Source organism: Phalacrocorax aristotelis, chromosome Z, assembly GCF_949628215.1.
Source record: "Phalacrocorax aristotelis chromosome Z, bGulAri2.1, whole genome shotgun sequence".
Taxonomy (NCBI): domain Eukaryota; kingdom Metazoa; phylum Chordata; class Aves; order Suliformes; family Phalacrocoracidae; genus Phalacrocorax; species Phalacrocorax aristotelis.
This window is the reverse complement of record NC_134311.1, coordinates 44,407,637-44,426,899: the sequence shown is the minus strand read 5'-3', so window position 1 is coordinate 44,426,899 and position 19,263 is coordinate 44,407,637. Positions and strand designations below refer to the sequence as shown.

Here is a 19,263-nt window from a genome sequence, read left to right as displayed (position 1 = left end):
ATGTTTAACACCTTAAGTTGTTAATTTGTGCTAGTATTTGTAGTCATTCTTGTTTCACTTAAATGTCATTTAGTTCTACCCTTCATTCGTATTTTGTTCTACCTCTGTCCACATACACTTGTTTATCACTCCAGATAACCAATGACAATGTTAAAAGACCGGTATAAAACTGGTCAAAAAAGTATTTACAGAACACCTACTATCAGTTGGATAAAATGCCATATGCTCCATATTCCTTCTGTAGTATTTGAGCCAAATGTCCATTCCACATTTTGACATTCAACTCCAAATGAAATACAGTTCCATGAATAGGATTATCAAACTGCAAACTAGGATCCATTTTAGAGCGTAAGATCCTCTATAAACTACATAGTTTTAGACAGTCAATTTATATTCATCTGTCAAAAGCTCTGCTTTCTAAAAAGCCTTTAAGCAGAAACATCCTTTCTCTTACTGAAAATAAAAAAAAGTGCAATTTCAGCACCTCCACAGATTTAAAAATAATTTGGCAGTAAAGCAGTAACTTAGTATGGATACATACTATTTAAACCAGCTGATCTGTATGACTTATAATTAGGTTTTACATCACTTTCCATAATTGTTGGAAAAAACCCTCAGTGCTCAGATAACCAGAACAGCTTTTCCCCAAAGAGCATCCTGGGGCACCGTGAAACCCAAGCAATCATCTTTGCCTTGGTGGTATATTTATCAGGTCTTCCCTACAGCCTTCCTCATTGCACACACACTAAATGCATCTCAGTGGTTGTCACCATCCTTCTCAGCACTTGTGATGATGCAGACTGAATTTCCTTTCAGTAGCATGACCAAATCATAGAGGAATTATCCATCAATTCATTAATATTTATAAGACCCTCCAAAAGACTTATTTTCCTGAATATCTGTCACAACGTATCATGCATACAGGGAATCACAAATTAGGGTTAATTCAAATTCTCTATTTTTCTTCTAAAGACTCCTTCAGTCTACTTAAATTATCTCATTTCTTATTTTTTTTCTATTTCAGCTATTCTCAGCATTCTCCTTTCATCAGTCTACCCTATTCTTTTTCTTCCTATTTAGTAATTTCACAATGTACTTATCACCTACATTTTTGATTTCTTGTGCTCTTAGCTATCACTTTTCCCTCTTCTTTCTTGTTCTTTTAGACCTAATCACGTACGTTGTTCTAATCTGCCATGTCTCTAATATCTGCCATGTTTTCACGGACTTGGTCAGAGTTTCACAAGCTCACTCCAAGTAACACAATTCTTTGCAAAAACAGCTGGACACTAGTCTTCAGAAAAGTGACATTATCTTTAGACAAAAGAAAGAGTAAAAAAGGCCCATTCAGTCTGAAAAATATTTACTTCCAGTGGTAGAAATTTTAGTGAAAAGAAAACCTGATCTGAACTTTTGATGGAAGAAGCCTGTGAGAAGATATGTCTCTAAACTTTGATTTTTTTTTTTATTCTGCAATAAGAAAATACTTATACCTGGAGGAACTATAATTCAAGGTAGATATGAACATATCAACTTATGCTCAAGATATGTATTCTTGAATGATAGCTAATTTTCCCACTAATTTTCAAAGTCAGGCTAAATGCAGCAAGTCTGAAAATAAATATGTTCCTTAATAGTTGTAAATTCTGTTGTTTTGCTTCATAGCTTACCCAGATTATGACAAAATATCGATACTGCTCACTCTATGGGACTAAGGCAACACTAATTTGTTCTTTTCACTTTGGAATCAAGAAACAAAATGTGATATCTATTTCTCAAATATTTTTGCTGAAATTTACCTTTGTATGCCTACATGGTCATTACTGCAGTGTTTGCAGCCTTCGGAAGGTACAGTGCACTGGTTTTAGCTAGGACAGAGTTAATTTTCTTCCTAGTAGTTCTATGGAGCTATGTCTTGCATTTGTGACCAAAACAGTGTTGATAGCACACCAAGGTTTTAGTTATGGCTGAACAGTGCTTATATAGCATCAAGGCCACCTCACACTGCCCTGCCAGCAAGGAGTCTAGTGGTGCACAAGAAGATGTGAGGGGGCACAGCTGGAACACCTGACCCCAACTAAGCAGAGGGATATCCCAGACTGTATAACGTCATGCTGAGCAACAGAAGATGGGATAAACAGGAGCAAGAGGGAAACATTCACTGTTACTGCATTTGTCTTCTCAAGTAACCACTACACATGATGAATCCCTGCTTTCTTAGAAATGGCTAAACAACTGCCTGCTGATGGCTAGTGGATGAATTCTTTGCTTTGCTTGCACATGCAACTTTTGCTTTCCCTATTAAACTGTCTTTATCTCTACCACAGAGTTTTCTCACCTTTAAGCTTCTGATCCCTCCTCTTCCCACCAGGAAGTGAGTGAGTGATCATCTGTGTGGAGCTTAGCTGCCTACCAGGGTTAAACCGCAACATATGGGAAGAACTCACCTACGTAGGATCAAATTTACCCTCCATCCCCAGTGCCTTAAGATGATCTATAGTTTCAGGGTCTACTTTAAGTTCTAGAAATCAGTTCATTTTATCTGAGAGAAGTGACAATCAATAGTTAAATTACTGCTTCAGGACTTAAACGTAAGCCTTTGGATAACTTGGTAGTGATGCCCCCCTGCAGTGATGGTGGGTTTCTCTTGGCTTTTTTTCTATCCCCTGTGTATGGGGCTTGTGTGGCAAGGTTTTGGTAGTGGGGGGACTACAGGGGTGGCTTCTGTGAGAAGCTGCTAGAAGCTTCCCCCATGTCCAATAGACCCAATGCCATTGGGCTCCAAGATGGACCTGCCACTGGCCAAGGCTGAGCCCACCGGTGACAGTGGTAGCGCCTCTGGGATAATGTATTTAAGAATGGAGAAAAACTGCTGCAGAACAGCAGCTGGAAGAGAGGGGTGAGAATATGTGAGAGAAGCAGCCCTGCAGACACCAAGGTCAGTGAAGAAGGAGGGGAGGAGGTGCTCCAGGCACCAGAGCAGAGATTCCCCTGCAACCCGTGGTGAAGATCGTGGTGAGGCAGGCTGTCCTCCTGCAGCCCATGGAGGTCCATGGTGGAGAAGATATCCACCTGCAGCCCATGGAGGACCCCACGCCAGAGCACTTGGATGTGCCCTGAAGGAAGCTGTGACCCCATGGAAAGCCCATGCTGGAGCAAGCTCCTGGCAGGACCTGTCGCCCCATGGAGAAGGAGCCCATGCTGGAGCAGGTTTGTTAGCAGGACTTGTGACCCTGTGGGGGACCCATGTTGGAGCAGCTGGTTCCTGAAGGACTGCACCCCTTGGGAGGGATCCACACTGGAGCCGTTCATGAAGAACTGTAGCCTGTGGGAGAGACCCCACACTGGAGCAGGGTAAGAGAGTGAAGAGGAAGCAGCAGCAGAGACAACGTGTGACGAACTGACCACAGCCCCCACTCTCCATCCCCTTGTGCCACTCGGGGGAGGAAGCAGACAAAATTGGGAGTGAAGTTAAGCCCAGGAAGAAGGGAGGGATTGAGGGAAGATGGTTTAAGATTTGGTTTTATTTCCCATTATCCTACTCTGACTTGATTGGTAATAAATTAATTTTCCCCAAGATGAGTCTGTTTTGTCCATGATTGGTAATTGCAGAGTGATCTCCCTGTCCTCCTCTCAAGCCACGAGTGTTTAATGATTTTTTTTCTCCCTCTGTCCAGCTGAGGATGGGAGTGATAGAGCGGCTTTGTGGGCATCAACCCACCACAGCCTGTAAGTAGCTAATAGTAACATGTATCTTACCCTTGCAAATTAATTAAAAGATTAAGGAAGCAGAAATGGAGGGGACAACTAGAAACACATTATAGTGACAAAGACAAAACACTTCATTAATATCCAACTTCTGATTTTTTTCCTTGATAAACCACAGAAGAAATCCATATCAAAGGGAAGAATGCCTATCTTTTCAAACATGCTGGAGGTGGTGTGTAATCAATCTTCACTTCTGCAAATTAAAGAAATTAGTATCAAAGGGGGTATTTCTATGAGTAACAGATGTAGGACTGGACACATCATTAGAGCATAAAATTCACCTTCATATCAATGCTAGTATAAGGGAACCTGTTTTACCTTCAGATGTCCCTGATGTGACAAAAAATACATACCAAATAATTCTCTGTAGTTCTACTATTAGAGTACAATCCCATTTGTACCAGTGAAGAAACTCAACTTCCAGCAATGTAAGTGCTACATGATGTTGAAGAATGAATTCTTCTATAGCCAAGAGACAGGACCATTATAAATTAATGATTATAGGATTATCTAAAAGAGTAGAAGTCATAACTTTATTACCTTGTACTTTCTTGAAAACTTTTGTACTCATAAACTTTAAAAATCTGTCTGCATAAAAACTTGGTCGGTGAACTGAAACAGCATCCTGCAAGATTGAAAAAGCTCTCAGTCATATTTTCCATAAGTAAATCACAAGAAAGAAGCTAGACACCTCAGGTCAGCTGTATCATACATTTCAGGCATATCATACATTTCAGCCATAATCAAAACAAGTGAATCCTAACAAATTTTTCCTTTTTAAAGGTTAATTCTTCAAGGACTTTTCTTTAAGTATTTATGAAATTATGAGTTATGAATTACACAGCCATATTCTGCAAAATCTGCTTAGTATTTGAATTTTTTTTTTCATATTATGTACATTTTTCAGTTACAGATTCATCAATGTCCTGCTAAGGGGCCATTGTCTTGTGTAAGTCTTAAGGACAAGCTGATCATTTTAGTTGCTTTTTGAAAAATCAACAAATAAAATCAGAGCATGTATTGGGAAATGGACCTAAAAGATTTCAGCAACAGTCCCAACCACGTGGCGATGGTAGACAACAAATATACAGGAGCTAGCTCTTCCCTGGTTGTAAGTCAAACTTAAGTCAAAGTTCCATTAGCTAAAATATCAGAACTTTAATATTAAAAGAAAAATTCTTACCCCATCATAAACAAGAGCTTTCCAAGAATGTTCCAGCTTCTTCATTAACCTAAGCATATAAAACAAAATCAGAACTGCTTTATAAAACTTCCACGTTTGTAAGCAATGTCAGAATGTCTTACTCAGCAAAAACTTCACATTCTTCTTACCTATAAGACTGGAGAATATCAATAATACCCATAAATAGAAGCAGCTTTTCTCCTTTATGGCTTTTAGCTGGAATACCTCCCATTCTGAGAGAAACAAAAAAATGTAATTAGAATATTTTAAGACATCTCTGATCATCAGTTAGACATCTCTGATCATCAGTTAGCAGGGGAACTGTACCCACTTGTAAACCCAGTGAAAGAGGCACACCGTTAAAGTTAGATACCACAGTGCAAAGTCAGTCAAATGTGAGTCACCTAGCATGCAACTGATTTTAAATAGCAAACCTGAAGTATCTGGGATCCACTGGTAAATATCCATCTGAACAAAGAGTATTTTAGATAGAATTGGAAATATTTAGCTGATCTTAAAATTGGAAAAAGCAGACATCAGTTTATTACTAGGGCAGTAACTAATTTTGCCTAGCTAAAGGAGAATTTTCTCACTTTATTGATCACATGTAACTAAACTGTAGAGAGACTGCTCATTACTCAGAGTATGAAGAAGTCTGGTATATTTTTCACTAAAAAATAAGTATGTGCTTTTCCAAAATTTCTTCAGACAGATTAGTGACAGAAAAAGTAACAGTGTCAAGCTGAGAAGCTTGACTGCCTGGATTTCCACTTGCTTTGGAGAATTTAAGCAGCTTATGATCTTAAAGAACAAGGTGCTCATCCTAAGACCCCCTCTTCCTACTCCACCACCTAGAAAAAAAGGTGCATTTTTTTTCAGAACCAACAACTGAAATCCAATTTTCAGTTTGTCAGCTTCTGTTGACATTGATGGACCCAGCAGAAAACCAGAAGAAAACGAGACTGACAATGCAACACATGCAATACCACCAAATCTTTCTTAACAGCTTGAGAAACAAGTGATAATGCACCTGAAACAACTACCCAAAGACATAGCTGAGAGTATATTCCACAATTCCACATTCAGCCACTAAAGCACAGTAGTCCTTCTCCTGACAAAACAGGGCTACCATTTCCTCAATTTTTTTTTTTGGGGGGTGAGGGGATGGGGGGGTGGGGGGGCACACAGGAAGGGCAGGTTTTTTATTATTCTGTGTGCAAAGCAAACCATGTAAGAACATGTCTAAATTACTTTAAAAACCCACTACCGTAAACTCTAGCTTAATTAACTGGTCAGACATTCAGAAATGTTAAATGATGTGGGAGCCCAGAGTGGGTTGCCATACATAACAACTGCAGGGACTTTCTTGGGTGAGCTATACAATCAGCTCTGGCTTTTAGTTCAAAACCAAACCAAAACAAAACCAAAACCCAACACCTACCAGTAATGCCAGTGCAATACCTCTGCCACCATACAGGAGCATTCACCATCTTCTGTGTGAATGTCACTAATGCTGTAAAAACTGAGTGACATTCAGCTCTGTCTAATTTGTATTCTAGAGCTCTGAACGTCTGGAAACTCTCTATAAATGCTAAATATCATAATTCTCCCATTTGTTTGCTATAGGTATAATCAGATGTTTCTATAGCATTACTTGTGTTTACCTCGACAGCTCCCTTAAGAACCAGAAGAGTAAATCCTTACTTTGAGATTAAACCCTCATTATATTAAAGGACTGATTATATAGAACAAGAATGATGAACATAATGCTCTCATTAATACTGAATGTATTTCAAACAAAATGATAGAATAACTATTGTCTACATACTTAAATTTCTATTGCCGTTTTTGCTAGATAGAAAAATAAAAGAAAAGCAGCAGTTTTTAATCTCACCATATATACATGGATATGACTGCACTTCAGGGGCTGATGATACAGTTCTATGTATTGCGTATACTACTTTGAAATATAAATAACCACTGTAGGAATATCCATTTCAATGTTAATAAACAGTTTTTGCTTATCACTTATCAGGCTGCTTCTAGTTAAAATTAGATGGTGCTTGGAACTCTTGTAATAGCTGTCTCATAACATCTCTTGTGCATACACTCTGAACTGATCAAATTTTCTATCATGTATTTAAAGGTGATCAATCTACTAATCAATTTTTTAATTTCTTGCTCTCCAGCAAATCCTGAAGGTCCAGCTTTTGGGGAAAGAAAAAAAAAAAAAGAAAAAAAAAGAGGGGGCTTAATCTTCCAGTTCCTAAAATGCAGCATACTCTTGAATGTTTTGCCTCTTAATACCAAGTGGCACAGACTGAAGAAACAGAATGTGCAAGTTTTAATAGTAACCTTAAGTGGAGGTTTTGGCACGTACGTGTTTGTTGCCTCTGTGGTGACAGAGTCCCCTGACTTCCCAGGGCCCTGTATAGACTCCATGGCTGTGGAATATAGAACTTTCTGCCCTCCAGGACGTTTCGCATCCGATGCGCTCTGGGAACTCTCTCCTTCTTTTTCCTTTATGTTTCTATTTAGTGTGTGGATTCCCAGTAGCAGACTGTAATCCATGATCTTAAAGCTTTCTAGAACCTACCAGCAAAGAAAAAATAGCAGTACTGAAACAAAAAAAGACTACATACAGTATGAATTACATAGCAGCATTTTGAAAACCTAAGTAAAATTAGGCCTTCAAAGCACAAGTTTCTTTTACTAGGAAAATGTGCAAAATTATAATTAAATTAAAATCTTTTACTACCCCATCTAAGTCAAAGCACTAGTTACCTAATTAGCTCAGTACTCTGATACAAGTGGGAAAGAAAGATGCATAGCTGAAAGGTAACCCAATGTTATTTTGTAGCCAAGGAAGATATGTCCAGCCAACATATTTTTTTATTTATAGCAAATATTCAATTAATAGTTCCACTATATTCTTATGAACTACAGACATTTTTAAAGTCACCTCTAATGCATGTTCCAGACTTTACTGAGCATTTTTGCCTAGTCTACTCTCTACCTCCCCTCCACCTCCAGTTTATTACAGAAAAGGCATTCTTGGAGAACTTTCAAATGCCAAAAAACACATTTGCTACCACCCTCTCATTAACAGATTATGGGATTTGGGTACAAAGATCATGCATCTCTCTTTATTAGGCTAAATAGGGCCTATCTAAATTGCAAAGGCAGTTTTATTTCTGAAGCATGACTTGACCAATTAGCCTTCTCTTCTAGCTCTACCAACTATCTTCATCTCTGTCAGCAGGCAAGTTCCTTTTTTTTCCTGCATACGTCTTAAGTTTCTAGTCAGTAACATCATTATGAAGTCTGGCATACTGCCATTGAAAGGAAATACAGTTCAAGTCAAAATGCAAACATGAACTAAAACAAGCTGTGATCACATCTAGTAATAAATAGTTAGCAGACTGCAACTGTATTAAATAACTTACATATTAGTGGTGCTAAGTGGAGGGAGAAAAACTGGTAGCAAACAGGAAGGATATGCTGTACCACTCACCTCTCCTTTACCTCATGCAGCTCAGCAATGATTCACAATACGTTTGGCACACAATGCCCTAAGATAATGGTGTAATTTTTGGCACGGAATCAAGAAGCAATTGTACCTCTTTTTACATGAACAAGACCAAAACGTGATTTTACAGAGACGACAAATAAAGAGCAGTAATGCCAGGTATGTCATTTTGATGAAGACTGTCAAAGTATAAACATTTTTACACAAAACACTGAGCTAGCTTGTGAACTCTAAGACACGTTTCACACATCCAAAATGAGATTTGTTGGCCATCATCAGGAAAGGTCTAGTGGTATGTGAAATTGTACAAGGAGGAAAAGGGAGTCTACTACTTAACACATCCCCAGAGATAACTAACTCCAGTGTTCAAGTACACAGGCAAAGAGGTTCCACTCCATCAGTATTTCTTATGTACTCATCATATTAAGTAGAAGCCAAATGTACAATACAGCTGAATTCTTTTCAATCTCTGGCATTTATCTTCCATGAAGAACATGGTGTCTTAATTTTAGCACCATTGTAAGCATTTAAAGTGAAGAAACAAAGCATAACACACTGTAATCTAAGTGTAGAAAGGCATAGCCTCATTCTGATTTCCAGACACAAAGGAGGAGTTTAGAAGACATGGTAGGTTTGATCTTGCTCAAAGTAATTCTGCACAGAGGTGGGTTAGTTCAAATGGAACAAGAAAAAGGCTGCTACTGTACAACCCTCAGCACTCCACAGCATCCTCTGATGACAAAGCTCACACAGGCTTTCAGGACACAACGCAACAGCATATTCTAAATTATCATACAACAACATAACAAAATGTCATTGTGCACTGTGTGGGAATGTTGGTGTTTAATAACTTCCTGTTTTACGATCCATGAATGGCAAAAATAGTGCAGATAATAGGTACAACGTCAGACACTTGATGCCAAGTAAGTTCTAGATTATTCTTTACTGTTTGCTCATTGCTACGCTTTACTCAGGCTTCCTCAAAAAGAAATTCTGTGTACTGTACTCATTAAAGATAAGCAATCAGTGGATGTTTGCCACCAAATACTGAAAGTTGATTCTATGTAGGCTGAAAAAAAAAAAGAATACAGCCCATCCTCTGTAAAAACACTTACCATAGTAGTACACTCAGCAACACTGTTTATGCAAAGCCAGATTACAGCAGCTAGTCACAGAATCACAGAATGGTAGGGGTTGGAAGGGACCTCTAGAGATCATCTTGTCCAACCCCCCTGCTTGAGCAGGGACACCTAGAGCAGGGGGCACAGGACTGCATCCAGGCGGGTTTTGGATGTCTCCAGGGAAGGAGACTCCACAACCTCCCTGGGCAGCCTGTTCCACTGCTCTGGCACCCTCACAGCAAAGAAGTTTCTCCTCACATTCAGGTGGAACTTCCTGTGTTCCAGCTTGTGCCCATTGCCCCTTGTCCTGTCTTTGGGCACCACTGAAGAGTCTGGCCCCATTCTCTAAATATTTATAAGCATTTAAATATTTATAAGCATTTATAAGCATTTAAATATTTATAAGCATTTATAAGCATTTAAATATTTATAAGCATTGTTAAGATCCCCCCTCAGTCTTCCCTTTCCAGGCTGAACAAACCCAGGTCTCTCAGCCTTTCCTAATAAGGGAGATGTTCTAGTCCCCATATCAGCTTTGTAGCTCTCCGCTGAACTCTCTCCAGTAGTTTCCTGTCTTTCTTGAACTTGGGAGCCCAGAACTGGAGGCAGTACTCCAGATGTGGCCTCACTAGGTCAGAGTAGAGGGGCAGGAGAACCTCTCTCAACCTGCTGGCCACAATCCTTTTAATGCACCCCAGGATACCATTGGCCTTCCTGGCCACAAGGGGACATTGCTGGCTCACGGTCAACTTGCCAGCACTCCCAGGTCCTTCTCAGCAGAACTGCTTTCCAGTAGTTCAGACCCCAACCTGTACTGGTGCACAGGGTTGTTCCTCCCCAGGTGCAGGACCTTACACTTGCTCTTGTTGAATTTCATGAGGTTCCCCTCGGCCCAGCTCTCCAGCCTGTCCAGGTCTCGCTGGGCAGCAGCACAGCCTTCTGGTGTATCAGCCACTCCTCCCAGTTTTATATCATCGGCAAACTTGCTGAGGGTGCACTCTGTCCCTTTGTCCAGGTCATTGATGAATATGTTGAACAGGACAGGACCCAGCACAGACCCCTAGGGAACACCATTAAAGGGCTCCAACCAGACTCTGCCCTGTTAATCATGACTCTCTGAGCTTTGCTGTTCAGCCAGTTCTCAATCCACCTCACTGTTCACCCATCTAACCCACACTTCCTAAGCTTACCTACGAGGATGTTATGGGAGACAGTGCCAAAAGCCTTGCTGAGGTTGCGGTAAACAACATCCACTGCTCTCCCTTCATTGACCCAGCCAGTCACACCATCATAGAAGGCTATCAGGTTGGTCAAGCATGATCTCCCCTTGGTGAATCCTTGTTGACTAGTTCTGATAACTTTCTTTTCCTCCACATGTCTGGAGATGACTTCCAGAATGAACTGTTCCACCAACTTTCCTAAGATGGAGGTGAGGCTGACTGGCCTATAGTTTCCCAGGTCCTCCTTCTTTCCCTTTTTGAAGATTGGAGTGACATTTGCTTACCTCCAGTCCTCAGGCACCTCTCCTGTCCTCCATGACCTTTCAAAGATGATGGAGAGTGACTCGACAAGAACACCCACCAGCTGATCAGGACTCACAGGTGCATCCCATTAGGGGTCCATGGGTTTGCAAGGATCCAGTTTGCCTAAATGATCTCTAATCCAATCCTCCTCAACCAAGGGGAAGTCTTCCTTTCTCCAGATTTTCTCTCTCAACTCTGGGGGCTGAGATGCCTGAAGGCCAGCCTTTACAGTAAAGACTGAGGCAAAGAAGGCATTTAGTAACTCCGCCTTCTCCACATCCTGCATTACCAGGGTCCCTTCCCTGTTCAGCAGCGGGCCCACTGTATCCCCAGTCTTCCTTTTACTGCTGATGTATTTAAAGAAGCCCTTCTTGTTATCTTTGACATGCAATGCCAGATTTAATTCCAAGTGGGCCTTGGCCTTCCTCCTCGCATCTCTGCATACCATGACAACATTCCTATATTCCTCCCACATGGCCAGTCCCTTTTTCCACATACTGTGAACCTCCTTTTCCATTTGAGTTTCCCTAGGAGCTCTTTGGTCATCCATGCAGGTCTCCTGGCCCCTCTGCCTGACTTCTTCCTCCTGGGGATGCACAGATCTTGAGCTCGGAGGAAGTGGTCCTTGAATATTGTCCAGCTTTGTTGGGTCCCCTGGCCTTCCAGAGCCCTATCCCATGGGATTCCTCCAAGCAGGTCTTTTAAGAGGCCAAAGTTGGCCCTCTTGAAGTCCAAGGTTGTAACCTGACTCATAGCCCTGCTTCTACCTCGCAGTATCCTAAACTCAACCATCTCATGGTCACTGAAGACAAGGCTACCCCCAACCCTCACATCCTCAACCAGCCTTTCCTTGTTCATTAGCGTAAAGTCCAGCAGCACATCTCACCTTGTTGGCTCCTCCACCACCTGTGTCAAAAAGCTATACTCAATGCTCTACAGGAACCTCCTGGATTGTCTATGCCTCGCTGTGTTGCTTTTCCAGCAAATATCAGGGTGGTTGAAGTCCCCCATGAGGCTACTTCCAGCTGTCTGTAGAAGGCTTCATCAACTTCCTCTTCTTGATCAGGTGGCCTGTAGCAAACACCCACAACAGTGTCACCCATATTTGGCTGTCCCTTAATTTTTACCCACAAGCTCTCAACTTGTTCTCTTTCCACTCCAAGGCAGAGCTTGACACATTCCAGTTGCTCCCTCACATAAAGAGCAACTCCCTCACCTGCTCTGTCTCTCCTGAAAAGCCCAGTAGCCACCCATGACAGCATTCCAGTCATGTGAACTATCACACCATGTCTCCGTAATTGCAATCAGATCATGGCCCTGCGACCGCACACAGACTTCTAGTTCCTTCTGTTTATTCCCCATGCTGCGTGCATTGGTGTACAGGCATTTCAGAAAGGTGCTTGAGTACACAGGTTTCCCCGGAGGGGTGTATGAGGACCCACTACAGCTATGCAAATCGTTGAGGTGGCTGGTCTCCTGGTTGCCATCACATGAGGTCACCACGGCACTATTATCACTGCTCAGGTTGTCCTGTCTTATTCACCACTGTGTGTGTTTGCATTGGCATTGCCAGTTTGTCCCCCTCCCCCAAGTTCCTCAGTTTAAAGCCCTCCTGACCAAGTTTGCCAACCTGCTGCCAAAGATTCCCTTGCCCCTTCCAGACAGGTGGAGTCCATCCCTCCCTAGCAGTCTATGGTTGCTGAAGAACATCCCGTTGTCATAAAAGCCAAAACCCTCACATCGACACCAGCCACGTGGCCAGGAGTTGATTTGTATTATTTGTCTATTTCTAGTCGCCCATTTTTCTCCAACAGGTAGTATGGAGGAGAAGATAACTTGGGCACCAATATCTTTCACTTGCTTTCCCAGAGCTTTATAGTCTTGCTTAGTTCTGCCCAGACTCTGGCTTGCAGCATCATTTGTGCCCACATGGAAGAGTAGCAGAGGACAGTAATCAGTGGTTTTGTCAAGTTGTAGCACCCTCTCAGTGACATCTCGGATCTTAGCTCCCAGAAGACAGCAAACCTCTCGTGACTCCCTGTCAGGTCAGCAGATGGGTGCCTCAGTGCATTTTAACAGAGAGTCACCCACTATGAGCACTCGTCTCTTCTTTCTGTGATATCTACTCTATGCTCCTGGTACAGTTGCACCTTGTGGACCCTGCTCATGGGTCTGCAGTAGCTAAAACTACATGTCAAACTCTTCTGTCTGTATTAAGAAAGAAATTTTACTTCAGTCAGTGGGATTTCCAGCTGAATATATCTGAAGGGTTCTCACATGTGCATCATCATTAATATTTAAAACATAAAATCATGATTATATTAAAATGTGTAAGTAACATTTTGCAGACACAGTTGTACAAATTAATTTGGTTCACCATGGAAAAGCTACAGAATGTGGTAAATCAAACTATTTCTAAACATGCAGCATCCTATGAGAACACAAAAAAGCATAAGCCTTTTCCTGGGTCGAGGGTTGCTTGCAAGTAGCTTTGATGACTTTAGATGGAACTGCTTGTAAGAAGCAGCAGCAAGTTTTTGCTACAAAGGTACCAAAGTAAGATCCTAATCTAATGAAAAAAACACAAACAAATCACAGTATTAAAAGGGCTACAGTCATAGCAAAGAAAGCACAGAAAGCCCTTCAAAACACCTATTTCATCCATGTGAGATCACTAGAAACTGATACTAACTCCCAGAAGTACAACCCTTCTGTAGTTAGAGTGAGAAAATTCAATCTTTACTCATGTAACCACTTGCACCTTGCTAGCGTAATGGCACTGGGAGAGTTCAGCAGGAATATTCTTATTTGTTAGCACACAGCATGATTGCTATATTTGATAATGACAAGTAAATGTTCAGTTCATTAATTTGACATTAAATTGCCATCTCATTTGTATTTATGTGTTATTTCACCAGCCACTCAGATTCTGTCAACATGATGTTGTCACTTGGTCACCAAGTACTGCTTGGAAGGCTGGCTTCTGCTGCTCTGACAACTTCCAGAAGACAAGCATCACTCATCGCCTTCTAGCCTTAAGCACTGTTTTGCTTTCATACCACATAAAAATCCCAGTGAAACGGCCTCACAAAATATGTTGTTTCAGAACATGGAAAAATGTGTTCTATTCTCTGAGCTAATCAGATGTCAAAGCATTCTGGGAATCACCTTAGACATGGTCACACTCGACTATCTCAGGCAGTGACTAATAGAGCAAAGCAAGTACTTCTGCCGTGGAATTTCATTTTTATTTTAGATGCATCCAGCCCAACCTGTGTACTCTCTGACAAAGACATCTGCATTCACATTGCTAACCATGCAAAACAACTCAAGTCAGCAGGTCATTTTCATAAACTAATCAATGAAAATGCTACTCAAAAAAAAAGTATTTTCACGAGCTTATGAAATGCAAAAACTAAAAGGATAACCATACAAGCAAACATTTCCTCTCCTACAAGCATTTTAGAAAAGGGACACAGGAACTAACTTAACAGAAAGATGACTGATTTTACGCCAAATCAATAATTACTATCCAACATAAGGAGATACATAAAAATCCCCCAAAATAAAGGCCTATCTCGCAAAATAAGCATTTCTTAGAAACAAGTGCATAAATGTCAAATGCCTAGTGATGGGTCTGGTTTAAAAACAATCTATCCCAAGAAAATAAATCACCACCACCCCCAAAGCGTATATGGAGTCACTTCCCACTTCAATAGAATTCTTGAAACATATTGTTAGCTAACACTCCTAAAAATTACAATCTAGTTTCTGATTTTCAAAGTAGGAATAAACAGAAATTTGGAATTTCAATGTATATGACAGGAGTGACAATATATAATGATACAAGAGATCTGCAATATCATTCCGTGTCCATTTTCCTCAAATTACCATTTCTGACAAACCTTCACCTAAGATTAGCACATTGTCCACCTCCATGCAATGCCATCTATCATCTCCACCCTATGCTGCAGTTCAATACTCCTTCAAGTTGTGTCAACACCACTGTTTGTAAGGACAAGCTGCAGAATGGGGCACTGAAATTATTCCTTATCCACAATAATCTGTTTAGAGCCTTTGAGGTAGAAAAAAAGACAGGAAAACCAACCCCACCCACTCACCCCAACTACTAAGGGTTTTGAAAAATTCAGTGAATAAATATGATCATACAAGGTCTCTGTCACAGTTGCTTCAGTATGAAACAGATACAAGTTCATGCTATGAAGCTTGAGACTTTTGTGGCAGCTGGCTAAAACAGCTGTGACGCAAATAATACCCAAACCTGAAACTTAGGAGATATGACCCTCTGTTTTCAGCTTTGAATTTCCTTGTCTTTACAGGCTTCTTTGTCAGTCAGGCCATTAATGCCAGTTCTAAAATGTGGTTTCCTTACAAAAGTCCATAGCATTCTTTGCTAATATAATAAAGGAAAAATGTAGACTCTAAAAAGCCATTCTATTCTCGCTATTAAAAACACCTTGAAATTATTTTGTTGTTCTTAAAAACGGCATGACCTCAACTGGATTAATTGTCATTGCTTCTGTAAGAGATATTTTGTAATACAGGTATCAATATACTAATTGTTGTAGTGTTAATTTACAAATGAAAAATGGGTAACTGCATACTCTTGTTTAGAACATTCCTCAACAGTTCATGAAATTCTTATAAGTGTAGAAAGTACCCCTAACAAACTACGCCTTTTGCTTTTCCAGCAACAGGACCATTTCCAACCATTGCTACTGAATGTCTGAAAAAGCAAAAAGCCAAAACAGAAACAGTACTGCATCAAACTAAATAAAAATAGTTCTGGTAAAGTGCAACGTTGGAATAAATAGGCTCAATTTCAATTTCAAATTATCAGAAGGGAAAATCCATAATACAAAAGGCCGAATTCTCTTATTTGGTTTCTAACTCTACTTACAAGTCTTAGCAGCAATGCATTTTGTCCTTCACATCTTAAAAAATTTTAACCAATGAGAAATAAAAAAATGCCATGATTTGAACTCCTACTCTGACCACCAGACAAAAAAATGCTCTTCACAAACTTTAATCCTCCAGATAGTGTAGAGATATTAGCTAAATAATCCTGCCAATACTCCTATGAGGCACCTAATCATTCTCTTAATTTTCTGAACCAAAAATACACTATAAAAATTAATGTTCTGCCACAGAGGGAACAACACTGAGACAATCTTCACCCATCAGGGAAGGTTTTGTTTTCCTCATCTGCAGTAACACATCACTTAAGGAAAGAGGTGAAGAAGGATAAAGTAAAGATTATTTGAATATAACTTCTTAGTAATAGCTGTATTTACAGAGAGGAGAAGAAACTTATTTTTCCACCCTCATTTGGAAGCGATATCCCCACCAAGAAATCATAAAACACGCATGCTTTGCCTCCTTGTAGGTCACTAGCACTTCAGTTGATAGGTTGAAAAATACTCTTTCTACTGAGACAGAATATCTAATTACTTACTGCAAGGCAAAATTCTCTAGTTTTAGTGAGTTGCCTTGTCTGTGTAAAACATTTGTTAATGGAGTTTTAAATGTGACAGGTGTGATAAGATCCCTAAAGTCACTAAGTTAACTGAGAAGAACTAGTTTTGAGTTTATAGGCCAGCTCTTAAATATGCTTCATTAAGAAGTCATCCTTAAGTATTAAATTAAGATCACTAGTGCTCTTATGAACTCTGACTCACTTTCCCCCACACTTTTTTAAATAGGTGGGGAATAAATCATAACTTCTATTTTTAGAATACCATGTTTCCAATATTCATATACATGAAAAAGGGTTATGCAAGAGGAGGAAGAAATTCTGAGAATTGACCACTGACTGACAAAAAGAGGTTATCTGAATGTATACACGTAAACATCTTACTAGGTAGGCTTTAACAGCAAAGAATAAGATGAACAATACTTGGAAATTTTTTTTCCGTTTGCCCAGTTAATAGAGCTAACTGCATTTACATGCACTCCTCCTTTAAGCCCTTTTAGATTATTTTTTTTCTCTTGGATTCAGCAGCAGATGGAAAGGGAAAAACACAACCAGGCTATTTTTAACAGAATACCCCAAATTCCTGCATATGACTAGCTGACATTCAAGAACATACTGTATCCATGTGAGCATGTGAAGCAAAGATTTACAAATACAGAATCCGGTGATTATCTCTTCTGAAATTCATGTTTCTTGTTTAAAGTCATATTAACATGGTTTGTTAAGTAATTAGATGAGAAACAGTTTGTAGAATAATACCTCCGTATAACATGACACCGTCAGATTTAAAAGGCACTTCCTTCTTTTTTTTCTTTTAATAAACAGTTACCAGTTCTTCTATACTTTAAGGGATTATAGGGAAGAAATCAAGAGTGTTTGCATAATCCAACCACTGGAACATATTATGATAAGATGTGCTGATGTACCTTTCGTACAGTAATTTTTGACATGTGCCTCTATAAAAATCTGTCTTTGTTTTTAACATAGGATGATCAAAAGACAAACTTTGTTACTTATGTGTTTGGACTGTGAATTCCTTGTACCAGAGAACCGGTGCTTTCCCCATGCTTTCTGCCCAGAACAGAGGTAATTTGTACCTATTGAACTGCTTAAGAGCTCCACTACAGATCAAGTAAGTAATAATGGATGCCTAGATTTACTTCGATTCCATATCAACTATGAAAAATGAAATACTACTATTAATTCACTTCTAGCTTTCTCATACCAAGTTGTGCTAACGTTACTTATACCTAACACATGAATTAGTGCCATAGCTTATCCTCACCCCAAACGAGTATTCATCCACAAAGAACAATTTACTTAGTACTTGCTTATGTGCCACAAAGATTTTAATTCTTAGTTTCACTCATGAGCAGAACACTTTCTGTTAATATTTATAAAACTAATTTTATTTGGAAATTGGAAAGTCTGCTCTATTCTTTAATAATTCATAATTTTACACAATGATCAGAGTAGCTAAGAGCATGATTACTGAAAATAAATCACAGCTGTTGAAACTACCTTCCAATACTCTCAGTATTTACCATCATACAAAACACAGGCACATTTAATTTATAAAGCCAAGCACTCTGAAGTGAATAAGGCTTCAAAGCAAAGATTTTTAGGAAAGCTACTCAGGCAAGTGAAATTATTTCTAGTAGCATTTGCCTGCAGTGTGTCCCATGTCTTCTGCCCCTCCCTTGCCACCCACCCTAGTAACTATGATAGCGCCGCTGGCAAGGACAGGATAGCTATAATAAGGCTAAGCAATAGCTGGGAATTTGAAAGCTAGTTCAAACCTTCAACTATGTGCATTGCATGTACAATAAACTCCGGAATATTACATCTTCAGGAACACTGTAATGTTACACTCCTTGGTTTAGCTAAGGTGCAAAAGGTGCAAAATGGTCTGTGAGCAGAGCTTTCAGACCCTGCCACCTTGACTGTGAACATAACAAGCAGGGGACGCAGGAGCTGGAGAATGCTATCTATACCTGTCCCAATACAGACAATCTGGAGTGGCTACTGGAGGCACCAGCCCATGACAAATCACTACAAGCCACTCAGCTCCAGGTAGATCATGCATCTCCTTGTCACAGCTGCAGGAAGGTGTGTGACAGACAAGAACTGATACTCCAGCAGTGGTCCACCACTGCCGTACCTGCTACTACCTTTCCCTGGGGAGGGAACTCTCTTGTCATCTGAGGAGATGTATCAGGAGGCCAGCTCAGCTAAGCAAGGAAGCCACAGGACACCCTGAATGTGAAAAGGCAGCATACAACACGTGGGAAGACAGACAGGCTACAAAGGAGGAATTAGGAAACATTGCCTGGGCATGTAGGGGTGGCAATTATTATCAAGGAAGCCAAAGCTCAGATAGAATTGCAAGGGATGTCAAGGGCACAAAGAGCAGCTTCTACCGCTATATTTGTGGTAAAAGACTGACCAAGGAAAATGTGGGCCCACTGCTACTGGGGGTAAGGGATACAGTGACAGCAGACGCAGATCACAGCAGGTCCTCACCAACACCATAACCAGCAAGATCGGCCAGGCCTCTGCACTTTGTGAAGGGGCGTAAGGAGGAGAGAGGCTCCCAGCTGGGAACATTCATGTTAAAGAAGCAGGAAAAAAAAAACCCAAAACAT

General features: G+C 40.3%; 1 protein-coding gene across 6 annotated transcripts in view; it reads right to left on the bottom strand.

Annotated features, from left to right (window-relative positions):
- PIP5K1B (phosphatidylinositol-4-phosphate 5-kinase type 1 beta) overlaps positions 1-19,263 on the bottom strand; it is a 114,282-nt gene that overhangs the window by 23,298 nt on the left and 71,721 nt on the right. For all 6 annotated transcript variants that reach the window (XM_075078985.1, XM_075078987.1, XM_075078988.1 and 3 more), the window contains 4 exons: positions 7,332-7,543; positions 5,101-5,184; positions 4,952-5,000; positions 4,309-4,393 (listed from right to left, as the gene is read on the bottom strand). In XM_075078985.1, coding sequence (XP_074935086.1) covers positions 4,309-4,393; positions 4,952-5,000; positions 5,101-5,184; positions 7,332-7,543 — 430 coding nt within the window. The remainder of the gene's footprint in view (positions 1-4,308; positions 4,394-4,951; positions 5,001-5,100; positions 5,185-7,331; positions 7,544-19,263) is intronic.